General features: G+C 41.5%; 1 protein-coding gene and 1 long non-coding RNA gene across 5 annotated transcripts in view; one reads left to right on the top strand and one right to left on the bottom strand.

The window, feature by feature from the left end:
• LOC110223907 (uncharacterized) overlaps window positions 1-13,855 on the top strand; it is a 30,853-nt gene extending 16,998 nt beyond the window's left edge. The window contains exons 2-3 of the long non-coding RNA XR_002328826.2: window positions 13,012-13,120; window positions 13,774-13,855. This is a non-coding gene — a long non-coding RNA (uncharacterized LOC110223907). The remainder of the gene's footprint in view (window positions 1-13,011; window positions 13,121-13,773) is intronic.
• The window catches only part of PRKAG2 (protein kinase AMP-activated non-catalytic subunit gamma 2), a 461,370-nt gene that overhangs the window by 198,387 nt on the left and 245,223 nt on the right, over window positions 1-17,760 (bottom strand). The window contains exon 1 of one of the 4 annotated variants that reach the window (XM_021009630.1): window positions 16,857-17,440. The exons of the other annotated variants lie outside the window; for them this stretch is intronic. Within the exon in view, the coding sequence (XP_020865289.1) occupies window positions 16,857-16,950 (94 nt within the window). The 5' untranslated portion in view covers window positions 16,951-17,440. Of the gene's footprint in view, window positions 1-16,856; window positions 17,441-17,760 lie in introns of those variants that run through there. 4 annotated transcript variants of the gene reach the window in all.

Raw genomic sequence — 17,760 nt, 5'->3', positions numbered from 1 at the left:
ACCTTTCTGAAGTTGCCATTCTGCCTCTACATAAACATGCAAGTACATCTTGTCTCCTCGACTACATGGGTGAGAAGGGTCTGTGGTGTATACTGAGCAATCAGGCCAGTGCTATCCAGAGTGAATGTTCAGTACATGATGAATAAATAAAAATCAGATGAGAACAGGGAAGTCGGTCACCTGCAGAGATTTTCCAGCACCGCATGAAAAGCCAGTGGCCTGACACACGAGACACCTATTCCTCCCCTTCATATCTCCTCCACCCCCAGTGGTATTTTAGTGACAGACTCTGGAAATTCCCTGGACCTGGCAAAAGAACCATTTTGTTTTTATCTAAAGATCTTTATCTCCTTTCAATCTAAGTTCAATCAACAGCCTCTGGACACTTAACAATTGCCATTCCTATCAACTTGACTCCTTTTGTTGATTCAATCAACCAGGTAACTGCGTGTGCATATGTGTGTGTGTGTGTGTGTGTGTGTGTGTGTGTGTGTGAGAGAGAGAGAGAGAGAGAGAGAGAGAGAGAGAGAGAGACTCAGTGTGGAAAACATACACACACACACACACACACACACACACACACACACACACACACACACACACACACACACACACACGGAAAGTGAAAGAAAGGTATACTATCTGCCTGACCTGGAGAAGCTGATGGTATCACTGAGGACTCAAGATTTCAGTAAAACAAAAGGCAGAATATGACCTTTCTAGGTGCAATTAAGCACCATACTGTCTCGGGATGTAGGCCCTCCTTGAGGAGGAGTGACAAAGGCTGGAGGAGCTGAACTGAGACTCCAAGAGAGCCACGGAACTTGAGCCTGGCCACGACATTTCCATAGCTGAATTTACCACTTCATCTCCCCCTTGGTGCTTTTGAATTTGTCTGTTAGCGGGCTAAAAAGGAGTGTAGGAATCGGCATGGTGTAATGGAAGGTACGTTGGACCTGAAGTTAGGAGAGGCCTGGGTTCAAATGCTACCTCCTACACGTATTAGCTATGTGACCACAGGCAAATTATTTTTACTGCTGGGCCTTAGCTTCCTCTGTAAAACAGGGGTGATTATACCTATAAAACCAACCTTACAGAGTTGGTGGGGGAATCAAGTGAGATAACAAATGCAAAGCCCTTTGCAACCTTTTAAAACGTTATATGCATGTCAGGTGTTATGGGAAATCAAAACCGCAAGAGAGCTCTCCTTGGAAGTTGTCAGCGCCTCGACAATCTTTTCCCCAAACAGAGATCCTTTGATTTTCCCTGATTATCTATCCCAGGGATGAAGGTGATCTATTTTTAGAAGAGAGACTGATGCAACTGAAGAGTTGCTATAGCGACGGTTGGCTGCCACAAACCTAGTCCTGCTGCAGTTCCTCCTGTTGGTAAATAAATCCAAAGAGCTTGAGCCTGAGGGATCACATTGGGAAACCTTGCCCCTCCTGTGATTAACTTAAGGTCCCCTGGGAAATGCATGGTGAGGTGGGGGTGTCTCAGTGGAGCACAATCAAACCCTAAAATGGAGCCCTTCTGAAATGGGGAAGCAGAGATTTCCCCATGGACCCTCACCAAACCGCAGGAAACCTGCAAAAAGGGCTCCAAGATGGGTGGGCAGCTCCCACTCCCTGATGTCAAGGTAAAGGATAAGCTTTAAGAGGGCTGAGAGAAAGAAGCTGTAAGTCATAAACGTGGATCAAACAGGGACTCCTGAGAAAGAACTAGCCTCAGAGGAAGGGACCCCCAAAATGGCTAGTGGTCAGTCTTTCTGAAATCCTGTGCTGAAAAAATCCTGGTTTTCTGAAGAGTGGGAAGAAAATGTTCAGTGAGAAATGCAGAGGCTGGTAATTTTTAATCATGCAGACACAGAATGCTCTCTCTCTCGCTTCCCTAATTCCAAGGAAGGGAAAGAATAGGCAGAATGAGGGATGGAGATATATACAAATCTCAGGGAGGAAAGTCATTTTTTTGTTTGGCCACTGCCACAAGATCAGCAAACACTAAGCAGTGGAGAGACCGTTGGCAAAGGACCAAGACAAGTAGGGGGGAGAGCAAACTGCAGATGAAGTAAAGGTCTTGGCATGACTCAAAGATAGGGCTTTGGGCTGAGGGACCAAATACCAGTAGCTGAATCCAATGGCTATGCATTTCCTTAGCTTGACCACAGTATGGTATGGTTGGAAAAGGACTGGTTCTTGGGGTCTAGAGAAGCAAATCCAAGCAGCACTCAATCAATTAACAAATATTTATTAAGCACCTGTCACTGGGGATAAAGATACAAAGAATGTGAAACAATCTCTTCTCATAGGGAGCTTACATTTTAGCCTCCAGAGCACCACTGCTACTTGCTCTGGACTGGGGACAATAACCTAGGCTGTGTCTGTTATTCTTGAAAGACATACATAGGCCAAAAGCTTCCTGGGGCCAGTCAACTGTGGTAGTTAACTTAAACTATGTGATGAATTTCCTGATATTGAAGCCAAAAAGGCCATTTCAAAAAAGAAAGAGAAGAAAAAGAAACATTTTGCTGATGGTGCCCTCGACCTATTTTTTTTCCTCAAGAAATGACAGGAAATTTAAGTTTCTCTCTCAGTGGGTATCTATAGAGGTTGGCCATGTGAATAACTAAGACATTCGTGTTAGGACGTTGTGCTATACTATAGCTACTTGGGACTTAGTACATGCAGAAAGTCTCAGCAAGGGCCAAATCATCATCACCATCACCATCTCGATAATGATAATCTGCATTTATATAACATTTTACAGCTATTAAATGTCTTCTGTACATGTGATCCTTAAAACAAGCCTATGAGGTAAGGAGTATATTATTACTTCTATCTTTTTTGTTTTTTGCTATGCAATGGGGTTATGTGATTTGCCCAGCGCCACACAGCTACTAAGTGTCAAGTGTCTGGGGCCTATTGTTTCCATTTTACAGGTGAGGAAATTAAGCCCCAAGAAAGTTTCAGTGACTTGGTAATGTAGCATAGCTATTCAGTGACAGGAGTTGAGACATAAACTGAGGCCTTCTAAGTCCAAGTTCAGTGCCCCCTCTGCATTACCACACTAGGGCAAAGTGTGCCAGTGGGTCTGGAACCAGGCAAGAAGTTAGAACATCAGACATGAGGTATTCATAAGAAGGAGACCTTAAAAGTGAGGAACCTTCTACTTTAGACTATGGTTTTTTTTTGTTAAGGCAGGAGCCTGTCCTAGGGAATGTATGGTCAATTTGAGGTCCCCCAATGAAAACAGATTAAGTCCAATTAAATTAGGAATTTTTTGTCTTTTCATGACCTGGATTCTTTTGTCAGCCTGGTGAAGAATATGCACCTCTTCTTGGAGCAATGTTTTTAAATGCTTAAAATAAAACACATAGGATAAGAAAAGAAACCAATTATATTGAAATTGTTTACCAAAATACTTTTTTTTCTTAGGCAATTGGGGTAAAGTGACTTGCCCAGGGTCACATAGCTAGTAAGTGTCAAGTGTTTGGTATGAGGCCGGATTTGAACTCAGGTCCTCCTGACTTCAGGGCTGGTGCTCTATCCACTGAGCCACCTAGCTGCCCCCACCAAAATGCTTTTTAAAAAACCAAGCAAGTTCTTGGACCCTCGGATTAAAAACCCCTTGAATTAGAAGATCTCAAAAAGGTGGTCTGGTTGGATTGGGTAGAAGTTCAGAGATAAAGGCAGTTTCTAATCTATATCTTATGAGTGGATCATGATACACTATCTAGTAATATCTTCTCATGATCTTGGTCTTAAAACTAGGCCACCATAAATTTAGGTGCCAGACCTTCAAGAGAAACTTGCAAAAGCAGAACTTTGTGATGGTCTCCTGCCTCATTCCACTCCCCAGCCCCAATATCCCTATCCTGTGATCAGAGGGGAGGCTTCTCTGCCCTCCCTGAGTCCTCAGGCCCTAAGGAATCTGCTTAGACTGCAGTTAGCCCTTGGTTCCAGGAGGACTAACAAGGCTTGCTGAGCCTTTTCAAGGGCTGCTCATCTACCTTTGGTGTCCACCTTCACCCAACTCTCACATGTGGCTCCAAGAAGCTGTGGCATGTGCAGTGGCTGTACCCTCGTAAACCATCTCGGTAGATGGGCGAAACCAGGATGGGTGTAACTGATAGGTCTCAAACCCTTCAGGGAGTTAGGGGGATGTCTACCCCAAGCACCTGAAGGCTTTCCCAGTGGAATGGGTGGAAGAGAACAATTTGTTCCAATGGCCATGAAAGCAGCTTAGAGCATGGTCAGGCATCACAAAGACACCACGGTCATCCACTGCATCCTGGGCCACTGCCAGTCGTCTTGACTTTTGCCCGACCGCCGGCCTTCGATGCCTCGGGAAGAATGAGGCTGAGACAACTCTGCACAACTCTGCCTCCCTTAAATCCAATTCACACCTGTCAAGGCATCACCCGAAAATGATGTCATCAGTCCTCTCCAAAAACAAAGGACAAACAACAATATCACAGTATGCTAGGGCAGTACACAGAAAAACAGAGGCACCCAACAGTCAGAGGCACCTCTCAGGCGATTAAAATAAAGAGGCAAAAATGTGTAAGGGGATGTTTAAAGCTCTAGAGTCACTATTTCTTACACTTCATTCACACGCAGAGCTAGAGCTAGAAAGAAGCTCAGGAGGCTCTCTAATCCAGCTGACTCATTTTACAGAGAATACTGAAGTTCAGAGGTTCAAGTGACTTGCCTAAGTGTCAGAGGTAGGATTTCTGACTCTAGGGCCAGCGCTCTTTCCATTTGACCACATCGTCTTGGGCCAGCATGCTAAAAGTAATAGGTCTTTTTAAAAAGTGTATGTTAATTTATGCTAAGGAGGATATACTAGGGGCATGATGGGAGCAGGGACAAGGGAAGAGGAGCACAGGGCAAGGGAGGTACCTGGGTCTGGGGATATATGATCTGATACCATGAGATGGGGTGCTCAGTATCTGCTGAATAAATAGAAAACATAGTATTTCCATGTAATCTTTCAGACAGCTAATCACCTAGCACCTATCTGAATAACTCCAGTCATAATGACTTTACTACTTAAGAGTTCTAAGTGTTCGAAAGTTCTTTTCATCATGAGCAGACTTTGTCTTCGTTGGGCTTTTACCTGTTGGTCTTAGTTTTGTCTTTTGTTGCTACACAGAATAAGTCTTCTTTTGCACTTCTTAGACTATTGTTCTCCAGGCTAAGTACAAAGTACAACCAGGATAACCAATCATTCATGTACCTGCGCTCTCTCTCTCTCTCTCTCTGTCTCTCTCTCTCTCACATATAAATGTATATATGTCAAGTATGTATTATACTAGGTATAATATATAAAATTATAGTATATTATATATAACATATTTTATAATATATAAAATATATATTATATATAACATAATTACATATTACATCTACTATAATATATACATATACATAATACATATATAATGTAGTATTTATATATAACATAGACAATACATATAATATTAAATGATAAATTATTTTATATATATAATACATACATGTATCTCTCACACACTCCCCATTTCAGTCCTATTTTGATCTTCTATCATGGCATGGAGGTAAGCAGGTTCTGCCAGATTCCTCCGAGGCCTACATGCTGTTCCTCACACATGGCACTCCATCTCTGGCCTCTGACCTTGACCTGGATGTCTCCCATGCCTGAAATACATTCCTGCCTCATCTCTGCCTCTTAGAATCCCTTCCATACTCACCTCTGTTTCTCTTTGAATTAGGTGCTTCTAGGGTACAAACCAAGGGAGGGTATGTGTACCCTGACATCTTTACCACCCTATGAGAACAGCAGGTAAACTAGCCACAACAGTGGCTTTCCTTATTTTTTCCCATCATCTCTAACATTTAAAATCTTTCTGCTCAGTTTAGTATTCTTAAATATCCTTTCACCAGACTGTTATTATGATTATTGATTACTGTTAATACTAATAACTAAAATTTATTGAAATAAAGTGCTTTCCAATATGGTCTCTAACCTCACCAATCAACCGAAATTGCAAAGTTTCCAATGACCTATTAATTGCTGAATCTGATAGCCTTTTCTCTGTCCTCACCTCCTTGACCTCTCTCTATAGCATCTGAATCCACTGATCAGTCTTTCCTCCTGGAAATCTCTGTCTTCTATAGATTTTCATGACATTGCTTTCTCTTGGCTTTTCTCCTACCTGTCTGAGCACTCCTCAGTCTCCTTTTCTGGTTCACGATCCACATCATGTCTCCTAAATGTGAGCGTGCCCTCAGGATCTGTTGTGGGCCCTCTTTTCTCTCTAAACTATTTCACTTGGTGACCTCATCAGCTCACATGGATTTAATTCTCATCCCTATGCAGATGATTCTCAGATCTGTACTCTTTCCTCACTTCTGCCTCTTGGAATCACTGGTTTCCTTAAACACTTAGCTTCATCTTCCATATGAAGTCTTTCCTGACTTCCCAGCTGTAAGTGCCTTCCCCAGCCCTAAATTATGTTAAGTTTATTTTTAATTATTCTGTATATCCTTAAATTTATGTATGTTATTGTTCCCAATATTATGCTTGTTCCTTGTCTTTGTGTATCCAGTACCTACCACAGTGTCTAACATTATAGCAGATGCTTAACAAATGCTTGATTGATATAAAGCTTTTCTCAGAACAACCCTATGAGCTAAGTCCAGTAAGTGCTCTTCTAAGGGATTTCCTTGCTTTACTTCATCCCGCCTTGAAAGAAAAAAAAATAGCATTTAATACCCTGTAGTGGTAACAGTAAGTAGCCCCAGGTGACATCAGCTGGCATCATTTTCATGTCTACAAAAGGACAACCCTGACAGCTGGGAAAAGAACTTCCCATGATCTTACCTTGATAACTAGGGAGGGATAATTAATGCTCCCTTCAGGAAGTAAAGTCTAATGACAATGTACTCTAGTGGAGAGGCTACTGAAATTGGGAATCCCAGCTCTGTTTCTTTCCTTCAGGGGTACTCCAGTTTCATCACCTGTAAAATGGGGGAGGGGGAGGGAAGGTAGAAGATTGGAATAGATGGTTTTGACATTCTTCCAAGTGTATAATTTTGTTATTCTATCTTTTGGGAAGCCAAGATGAAGGGAAATGAGTCCACTGGGACGTCACAGGTTCCCCAAGTGATATTTCTTAAACCAGGGAGAAACAAGATCTTGAAGAAAGACTAAATCCCCACCATCCAGCTAGGCTACCATACTGAGGCTCCCAGAATTACAGTAATCACAGCAGGCAACATTATATTACCAGTCTGTTCCAATCCAGGCAAATTTTCTCTCTCCCTTTCAAAGGAGGATGACCTTGGTCATCCCAGCTATTCTGACTCCATTATATCACTTCCCTGACTTCTCTTTCTTTCAGAGCAGGGCATAAACTGTGTTCCTGCCATCCTTCCATATCTTCAATTTTTCTCCCTCTCTCTTTCCCTCCTTTCCTTCCTTCTTCTTCTTCCCTCCATTCCTTCCTTCCTTCCTTCCTTCCTTCCTTCCTTCCTTCCTTCTCCTTCCTTCCTTCCTTCCTTCCTTCCTTCCTTTCTTCCTTCTTTCCTTCCTTCCTGTGTCAGCACCTTTTATAGGAAGGCTTTGCTGATTTCCCTAGCTGGTAATGTTCTCCCCTTCATCACATTTTCATTTATATACCTGCAGGCTTCCTTGCTGTATTTCCCCACTGGAATGTAAGCTCTTTGAAGGCAGTTGTCCCATCACCTACCACAGTATCTTGCACGTGAGAAAGAAATTCTTGTAGAATTGAACTGAATTTCTTCATTCTACTTCTCCTTCTAGCTTACTTAGGTGCCCATTTCTTTCCTAGAGCAAGGGATATAGACTGTTCTCCTTACATCTCTTTGCTCCATCAGAAGGCATGGGTGTACTCTGTGAAAAGCCCCCAAACATCTGTCAACAATGAGGTAGGTGGCAGGGTAGGGCAGGATGGGCTGGGATATTGGTGCATGACTGTAATGTCTGGGTATTTGTGAAGTTGAAGGGTGTGTACTGTTTGGGTGTCTGTATATAAGACAAACCACAGACTTTGGCTAGAGGGAGAGAAAGAAGGTATGATAGGACTCAAAGAAAAAGTTTGATTCTCACTACTTAAGACCTGGTCTACATGACCAAAATGGGTGGAAGGCTACAGAATGATCAAGTGAAATTTCAAGGGTGAAGATGGGAGCAGCGTGGCCAGAGATGTCCAATTCCCACTCTTCAAAACTCCCTTGGTATGGCACAAACCAGATCAAAAGGAATTATAACTAGGAAATGTTTAACAAAATAAATAAAAATATAATCAAACATAGATAATGTTAATTTATGGTTTTCTAAATCAATATGTAGCCTCCAGGGATCCAGTTCTATTTGAGTTTGATAACACAGCTGTAGACAACCAATTTAGCTAAGCCAGTAAGCTAATCTATATCAGAATGATGTGGACAGATTGCTGTCTATATTGTTCCACCCCTATCAGATAAAGTATTCTAGTTTCCAGTTTGATTCTACTCAATAGACCTAGCCTGATCACAAACAATTCAGCAGAGGTACTCAGAGAGCCTGCAACTTAGAGGCTACTTACTCTCTCCTTTCAATCCAGTAAAATGACAATATGGCATCAGGGTGTGAGAACACCAAGAAGACATTTAGTTGCTGTGTAATCTTGGACACTTCTCAACTTGTTTCCTCCAATGTCTGCCTTTTAGACTCCTCTGTTCCATCCCACTGCTTCTACTTCTCAAGTAGGGACTTTTGGTCCCATTTCACAGACTGTCTTTGCTCTCCACCTTCACTCATGCTACTTCATACACCCTCCCTGTCCAAACGCCCTTTTGGAATGTCCTTGCTTCTCCTCATTTCTTATGCAAGGCCCAATGATGAGAATGATAGAGCAGAAAGCCAGTCCTCTGAAGCCCAACTCGAAAACTATGTCCAAGAAGCCTTCCTCAACTGCCCTAGGACACATTTTTCTTCCCCCAGTATGAAGCTCCAAGAACACAACTTGTTCTAAATGAATCTTTTTGACACTTGGTGATATCGGCACAGTGCAAAGAGTGCTGGGCCTAAGAATCAGGAAGACACGAGTTTCAATCAAAACTTTTCTACCTAGGTGACCATGGACAAGTCACTCAATCTCTCTGGTTCCTCTTCTGACAAATAAGGATAATAATGCCTGTAGTGTCAACCTCCCAGGTTTACTGTGAAGCACCAGTGAGATAATATGGGAAAAGTCTTTGCAAGCCTTAACATACTATGTAAAGCTATTATTATTATTACAATATTTACCACTTCATTGGGAACTATTTTATGATAATTGTTTCATATTTAAGTCTTATGTCCCCAATTGAACTGAAACTCCTCGCAAGCAGGGGTCAAATATAATACAGACAGTCCTCAAAGTGCCAACAGTTTAAGCTATTAAGGCTGAAAACTGCACTAAGACTTTCGGGACACCCTTTACTTCTGTAGCCTCCATGTCATCCAGTCCAGTCTCAATTCAACACACTTATTAATCTCAACAGCTCCAACTGCCTCTTAAAACAAGGTTTTGGCTTTTCAAAGACAATCTGAAGAGGAAGGATGGTAGATCACATTGCCTCTCTGCTGGCCCTCACTAGGGGCATTCTGGGCCAGCGACTCCTTTTACGGTCTCCAAGGAACAGTATTATTCTCCTTAAAGAACCACTGTTCTCCTTCAGGGGTTCCTGAACAGAAGGAATCCTTTAAAAAAGTCAGGATATCAGTCTCATATTAGATAAAAGCCATCCAGTTAAAGTGCCCTACCTGTTACTGTGGGCACCTAGGTGGCAAGCAGCAGACAGAGCAACAGGCTTGGAGTCAGAAAGACCTGGTGTGTTCAAATTCAGCTTCAGACACTAACTAGCTATATGTGACTTTGGGCAACTCACTGAATCCTGTTTGCCTCAGCTTCCTCATCTGTAAAATGAGCTGGAGAAGGAAATGGCAAACCACTCCAGTATCTCTGTCAAGAAAACCCCAAACAGGATCACGAAAAATTGGACACAACTGAAAACAACTGAACAACAGTCTGTCACTGTGCAAACTGGTCAGAGAATGCAGAATCACAGGGAAAGCCCTGGGTTTGGTGGGGAATCCATTTGGCAATTCACACAATGTTACTGTTCCTCTAGAGTAGAAACTCTAGGTAAAATGAATTTCTTACCAGATTGGCAGAGACCATTCTGATGGCCTTTGCATAAGCAAAAAGGGCAAGAGGGGAAACTGACCCTGTGCCATTTAGTTTTCCTAGATATGATATTAATCTTTGCTCTATATAGCAAGGCATTCGTGGATCCTTAGCGTCCATACTGCAACATACTGACCAACAATAATGTTCACAAAATGGGAAGACAGGAGATTTGTCATTTCAACTTTCAATCAACTAAGGGTAGAGCAGAAAATTTATTTTGTTTCAGCCCTTGCTGAAAATCTTTCTATGTTCCACTACACTTTCCTCATTTATAAATAAAGTCTACGGGAGAGTGAACTAGAACACTCTCACGTAATTTAGGACTTGATTGAATACCATATGGTACTGTTTTTTAATGGTTTCATTTGTCTCTCTTGTTCTTTCCAACTAGAGTGTAAGCTCCTTGAGGGCAGGACCCATGTTTCCCGCTCTTCTTAAAGAAACTGTTGCACAACTGTATGCCTACCAAGCTCTCAATAAACATTTAGGATGATAAATTTAGGGCTGGAAGGAATTGTATAGATGACTGAATCACAGGATAAGAACTTAGAGACCAGTAAATCCAACCTTCTAATTTTACAGATGAAGAAACTGAGACTGGGAGAGGTGAAGTCACTTGCCCAGAGTCACAGAGCTGGTGGTATCTGAGACAGGATTTGAATTTAGTTTTTGGTTTTAAGCCCAACACTCTATCTAATATAGCACCAAGCTGCTTTCTATTTTCCCTCATTTACAGAGAAGAAATTCATTGTTTAATTGATAATTGAACTTTCCTTATCTGACAAAGAATCTTGCAGGGACTAAGGACTGTTATTCCAAACATGAACTCCCATTCTTTTAATTTAATTTTTTTTAAATTAATTTATTTTTATTTATTAACAATCACTTCCATAAGCTTTCGAGTTTTAAATTTTTCTCCCCCTCCCTCCCCACCTCCCTCCCCAAGATGGCATGAAATCTGATATATGCTACACATATACATTCCTATTGAACATATTTGCACATTAGTGATGTTGTAAGTAAGAATTGGAACCAATAGGAGGAACTACCAGAAAGGGGAAACAAAACACAACAGAAGAAAAAAAATAGCAAATAGCATGCTTCGATCTGCATTCAAACTCCATAGTTCTTTCTTTGGATGTGGATAGCATTTTCCACCACGAGGCCTTTGGAGATGTCTTAGATCCTTGCATTGCTGAGTAGAGCTAAATCCATCAATATTAGTCATCGCACTATGTGGCTGTTACCACGTACAATGTTCTCCTGGTTCTGCTCATTTCACTCAGCATCAGATCATACAAGTCTTTCCAAGTTTTTCTGAAGTCATCATTTCTTATAGCACAATAGTATTCCATTACATTCATACACCACAACTTGTTCAGCCATTCCCCAGTTGATGGGCATCCTCTTAATTTCCAATTCTTTGCCACCACAAAAAGAGCTGCTAGAAATATTTTTGTACATGTGGGTCCTTTTCCCATTTGTATGATCTCTTTGGGATACAGCCCTACAAGTGCTATGGCTGGGTCAAAGGGTATGCACATTTTTATATGCCTTTGGGCATAGTTCCAAATTGCTCTCCAAAATGGTTGGATCATTTCACAACTCCACCAACAATGCATTATTTAATTTAAAATTTTAAAACAATTTGAACTTAAACGTACAAAACAATATTTCCATATTTACATCAGGATGCAAAAAATAATATTGTATATAAAACCATGAATCTCCATTCTGTGCTTTTTTTTTTCTTTAAGTGTATAAATTCCACACACTGATTTCAAAACACAAACTCTGATTATTTAGGACTTAGTGCAGATGTTGTAGGAGGATGGGTTGAATTTGTAGTGAGCCAAGGCATCCCCATGTGGTTTGTTACTAATTCCTATTATTAACTTACTTCCTTGTGATCTGCCTATTTTGTCTGAGAGTAGAAAGCTGAAAAAAATTCTGGCTCATTAAAGGTTCGGTTAGCAGTACAGTACAGTGGAAAGGGTGCCGGATTTGGAGTTAGAAGACTCGGCTTTGAATCCCGAGCTCTGCCACTGAGGCATCTCACTTCAACTTCATGGGCTTCAGACTAGCTGACTTCCAAGGTCCCTTACAGTTCTAAACCTATTCTCCTGAGATTCCAAGTCTCATCTAAGAATGAAAGGGCCTCAGGGAAAAGGCACAAGGTGGAGGATTTCTGACTGGGGGAAGCAGGAACTAGGTCCTATATATAAAGTACTACCTAGAGAGGATGTTCTGAGTATCTAGCGTGACAGGCAGAGGGGTACTGAAAGGAGAGATGGAAGGGTACTAAAGACTGACTTCACTCTCCTGCCATATCCATATCACTACTTGGATTAAAAAGCACAGGCAATCTTAAATGGGGGGGGGCAGAGGGAGGCACTTGCTTTAGTGAAAGGTTGTTGTTGAAAAGGTTTTTTTTTAGGAAGGAAATAAACATTTACTTATTTTGAAAAGTCTTCTAATAAAAAAAGAATGCCACTTACTGTGACAGGCAGTTAAAAAACTGAGTGACCACTGACGTACTAGGGTAAAAAAAGGAAGCATTATAATAGTGGTCAAGCAGTTACAGATGGCAGCACCACTCTGATGTAGCTCCACCAGACAGAAGGGAGAACCAAGTCTGAAAGAGAGTCAAAGATCAGGAATCAATAGATCTGGTTCCTAGCTCCTTGGCTGATCTCTGGCAGCGGCTGTGGTCAAGGAAGAATACCTTTCTCCTTCTTCTTGACAGAAATTTTTTAAAAAATTAACAACATTTTACATTTACATCTACCTAGAAAAATTCAAGTGGATATCAGAGGAAACGGATTAGACAGCCAGGAGACTAACCATCAAATAATTCATCAAATATCTGTCGAAGCCTACTAAATACGAAACACCGTGCAAGTAAGTACTGTTGGAAATACAAAGAAACAACAATACAAAGAAGTTTCCAAGGACAGAAGACCACCCACTGGTCTTGTTTATTTTCTAATTTACCCTATCTTAGTAACATTACCCCTGGTTAATCTTTCTTTTAAGTGTGTATTTTAAGTGTAACACTTTTGTCACAGACTACTTCAGTTCTCTGTTGACAGAAACAGAATCTCGGTTTACTCTCACCCAGATAACACCCAGAGAAAGGGGTTACAAATCAAAATCATGACCTGTCTGTCTACCTACTACCCTAAGGAAGGTGTAGACCAGCAACTTTAGCTAGGTCTGCTTTGGGCTCATGTTTTGGATCTGTATCGAAGGTCATCTGATTCATTCCAGCCATGTAAAGGGGTACAAGAGAGAAACTGAGAAATAGCAAGAAGGGGAAGCTTCTAATGAGAAGGACCATTCAAAGATGATTTTAATCACATCGTTTAAAGTATCGTAAATTCTCAGAATAGAATACCTCTATATTCAAATGTAAGAGGATTCCAAAACCAACCATGGGGGAGTTATGTCATTTAGGGTTTTCCATACCGCTTTTTCCTCCATTAGCCTGGTGACTGTATATGCTATAGATTCAAAGGATCATGTTGGTTGTTTGTTTTTTCCCCACTACCTAGGATTAAGATACAAGAGGGAGAAAGGGCGAGAGGGGTAATATAAACCATTCCTGATGGGTCCAAAACAAAGGATGAAGAAGGCTGAATAGATGAATGTGACGGACCAAAGACAGATGTTCTCATCCTACTGGAGGCAGTTCTAAGGGGTAAGTAAGGCCAAAGATTAAATTCTTCTGGGCAGGAATTTAACCACAGGGGCACACTGAAAAGTTACTGAGAGTATAGCCCTGAGAGAACAGAGGGCTTGGGAAATAACCACCTTTTTACCACGAAAAACACTTTCTAGAGGAAAAAAAAAAATAAGGGTACTTGGATGAGATGTAATCATAGATCGAAACCTCAGAGGCTATCTAGTACAACCCCCTCCTCATGTTATAGATGAGGAATCAGACCCACCCAGAGAAATTAAATGATGTGCCCAATATCAGTGGGATAACTAAATATCAGAGGTAGGGCGGGCATTCAGGTTCAGTTCTCAGTCTTGGCTCCTGCTGACTCTCCCAGATGCTGCTGCTGCTGCTGCTATTGTCCATCCTTCTTTTTTGAAGAGGACCTACGACATCATAGGTGATGCTACCAAAAGCTCTGGAGCTCCAGTTCTAGACTTTAACTCTTTCAAGGTAGCCAAATCTGTGGTAGCAAGTTACTGAGCCTTTGACTCCCCTGAGGACACCAGAGAAGGGTCCCAGGAGTCTTGATTTTCCTTTGAGTATGGGTACTTCCAACACTAGGTAAGGATGTAAATATGACTTTTATATGGGGGTCTTTGTAAGCAAAGAAATAACCCAATTTTAAACTTTCTGACAAATAGAGAAGAAATCTAACAGGGCAATTACTCATCAGAGTTCATGGAATAGTATAGACTAAAAATGGTCTCACCAAGTTTCCCATATTTTGTACCTTCCAAGCAAAAAGCAAGTTTAAATTTGACCCTATTGGGAAAACACATATTTATTCATTCACTCAACAAAGATGCATTAATCACCTACTATGGACAGAGCACTGTGCTAGGGTCTGGTAAGATGTAAAGGTGAGAAAAGAAACATTCCCCTGCACTCGTGGAGTTTCCAGTCTAGTGTTCCAACTTTTTCTGTGGCGCTTGATATAACAGATCTATATAGAGATCTCATATAATAACTCTATATAATATAATAATATATAATTATAATGTAGTATAATTATATATTATACAAATAACTCTACACAATACTATCTCTCTCTTGATTGCCCATAACATATAATAATAAGTTCATAGTTCTAGATCTCAAGCTGGAAAGGACCTTAGTGACCATGTAGTTTACCCCCTTCCTTTACAGACAAGGAAACTGAAATGTGTGGAAGTCAAGTGATTTGCCCAGAGTCACAGAGACAGTACATTTAGAAAGGTGATCTGAACCCAAGTCTTCTGACTTCAGACACAGGGCTCTTTTCACTGTCCCAGAACTTTAAGGTTTACAAAGGGTTTCTCTTTGAAAGGTGGAAACTTTTAAATAGTGGACTGAAGCCCTTGTAACCTTGCACTGGTATGGGAAGCCAGCCCTCTGATATTCTTTGCAACTCTAGAGATATCCCCCGAGTGAAGGGTGGATCTCCACTGAGCTCCACCATTTCTCTCTCAAACTATCTCTATAACCAATTGAAATAAGTCCCTCAAGGAGATATGCAGCATGGCATATTGTACACAGTAACAGCAACACTGTGCAATGATCAACTAGGATAGACTTAGCTCTCCTCAGCAATACAATGATCCAAGACAATTCCAAAGACTCATGATAGAAAATACTATCTATCCACATCCAGAGAAAGAACCGATGGAGTCTGAATGCAGATCGAAGCATACTATTTTCACTATTTTTTCATAGTTTTTTTCCCTCTCTTGTTCTGTTTCTTCTTTTACAATACAACTAACATAGAATTATGTTTTACATGATTGCACATATATAACCTATATCAAATTGTTTACCATCCTAGGGAAAAGGGAGAAAATTTGGAACTCAAATTTTTACTAAAAAATGAATGTTAAAAATTGTCTTTACATACAATTGGAAAAAAATGAAATACTATTTAAAAGAAAAAAAACCCCTGCCACCCTGAAGCCAAACTGTCTTAATTGGTAAGTAGGTATAAACTCACATTCACATCCCATACAAATATCCATCCCAGCTATCTTTCTTCCATGTGCCCTGCCGCTGAGAATGTGCCCAAATCAAACAGATACCCCAAATGCTTCTGGAGGTGACACGCTAATTGAATCCCCTAAGAATCCACTCACCATTTCCCAGCTACCACTCCCCCATATGGATTGTCTTTCCCTATTAGAATGCAAGCTCCTTGAGGGCAAGGAATGCACTTTTTTATTTGTACCTCTAAAGCTTAGCACATGGTAAGCACTAAATAAATACGTTACATTCTTTCATTCAATTTCCTCAGATACTGATAGAAAATAAAATCAAAACTACCTCTAAACCAAGGGGCTGTAATTTGCATATTGTTAGTTGAACAGATTTTAAGCCTTGTTCTGCTTCGTCTCTGGTTTACTCCTGTCTTCCTCCTCCCCTCCTCCTTGCCCCCCAATACTTCAGGATTCATTCTTTCTCAATTTGGTTACCAAATGAGATCCTAAAACATGGATTATCTTTATCCACGTCACACACATATACCTTTTAAAAAACCAAAACAACAGCTAAAACATCAAATCCAGGTTATTCATTAAAACTCCATCCCCAACCCCCAAGCTGGTGTTTTCTTCTAAAAGAATGTCAAGGGGGAAAATAAAGACTAGAAATCTGTATCCACCAAGTACTGTGACAGATTCTTCCTGGACTATGTGGGCAGGGGGAATGAAATCACTTCAGAAACAAGTCATTTTAGACACTGTTCATCTTGAGTGTACCCTGATCGTCACAGACAGAGAGATACTCCACCAAACTGTTCATCTGAGGACTCCCTAATTAAAAACCTCTAAGAGTAATAGAGTAAGTAGAGGTTATTCAGTAGGCTTATGCACATGCATGAACCTCAGTGTTTATTTCTAGTTGCCTACCACAGAGCATCCAGGACTGGGGAATGGAATGATTTCCTACCGAAAAGGCCATGGGGTTCCGACTGGCGCCTCTCTGTACTTCGGTTCTGGTCCTTGCGTTTCTTGCTCCCCCTGAGGCTGCCAAAACGCTTCATGAGCTGCCCCGGGTACCGGAGCACCGGCAGCCTGAGATCATATCCAGTGCTGGAAAAAGTGGTAAGAGCCTAGAGCTGCCCAGGGGGCTGACCCTGGGCACGTGGAGGAGCAGCGAGGAAAAGCAACAGATCCCCCCTCTCTCTCACGCGCACACACACACCTCTTAGGTTTCCCCCGCTCAAGGGACAACCTGTCAAATTCTGAAGGGTCCACAAAAGGGGCTTTTTAGACCAACCCCAGAAAGAAAGGGGGTTGGGAAAGCAAATCGGAGCCAGCAGCCAAGGTATCTACACAGGCCAATCCCAGGTCTAGCTCTTACTGTACTGCCTGAAGTCTGCAGAGGGCAAGAACAGTTTGAAATGCCCACTGGTTCTGCTGTCTGCGCAGTAACAGCAGCAGCAGCTGCAGCCCTCACTGTCTCAAGCAGCCAGTCTTGTCCTTAAGTAGGTAAAAAGCTGCCAGGACCTCAAGCCGAATCTCACCCAGTAGATTTGTTTATGTAGGGAAGGTCAGGAACTCAATGATAAGCTCCAGGATTTTTTTTAAGGAGGGGAGGGTAAAGACTAAATAGGCAAAGGCAGGCCAAGCCCTCTTGTAGAGAACTGTCATGTGCAGTTGGGCATGATGTCTCTTTAAAAAGACTGTAAAAGGAAACCACCCTGTAGAGACAATTCTTGGCACCCACTGGCTGGAGCACATTCCCATTATGACATGACATCACATAACTATTTTGATTCAAGCATTCTAGGTCTCCCCTGGGATGGAACAGGAGGGCTGCTTCTTGAGGAAGTAAGAAAATAAGTAACTGA

Source organism: Phascolarctos cinereus, unplaced genomic scaffold (assembly GCF_003287225.1).
Source record: "Phascolarctos cinereus isolate Bilbo 61053 unplaced genomic scaffold, phaCin_HiC Scaffold_1;HRSCAF=81, whole genome shotgun sequence".
In the NCBI taxonomy this organism is placed as follows: domain Eukaryota; kingdom Metazoa; phylum Chordata; class Mammalia; order Diprotodontia; family Phascolarctidae; genus Phascolarctos; species Phascolarctos cinereus.
Note: the sequence above shows the minus strand (reverse complement) of the source record. Positions and strands in the feature narration are given on the sequence as shown.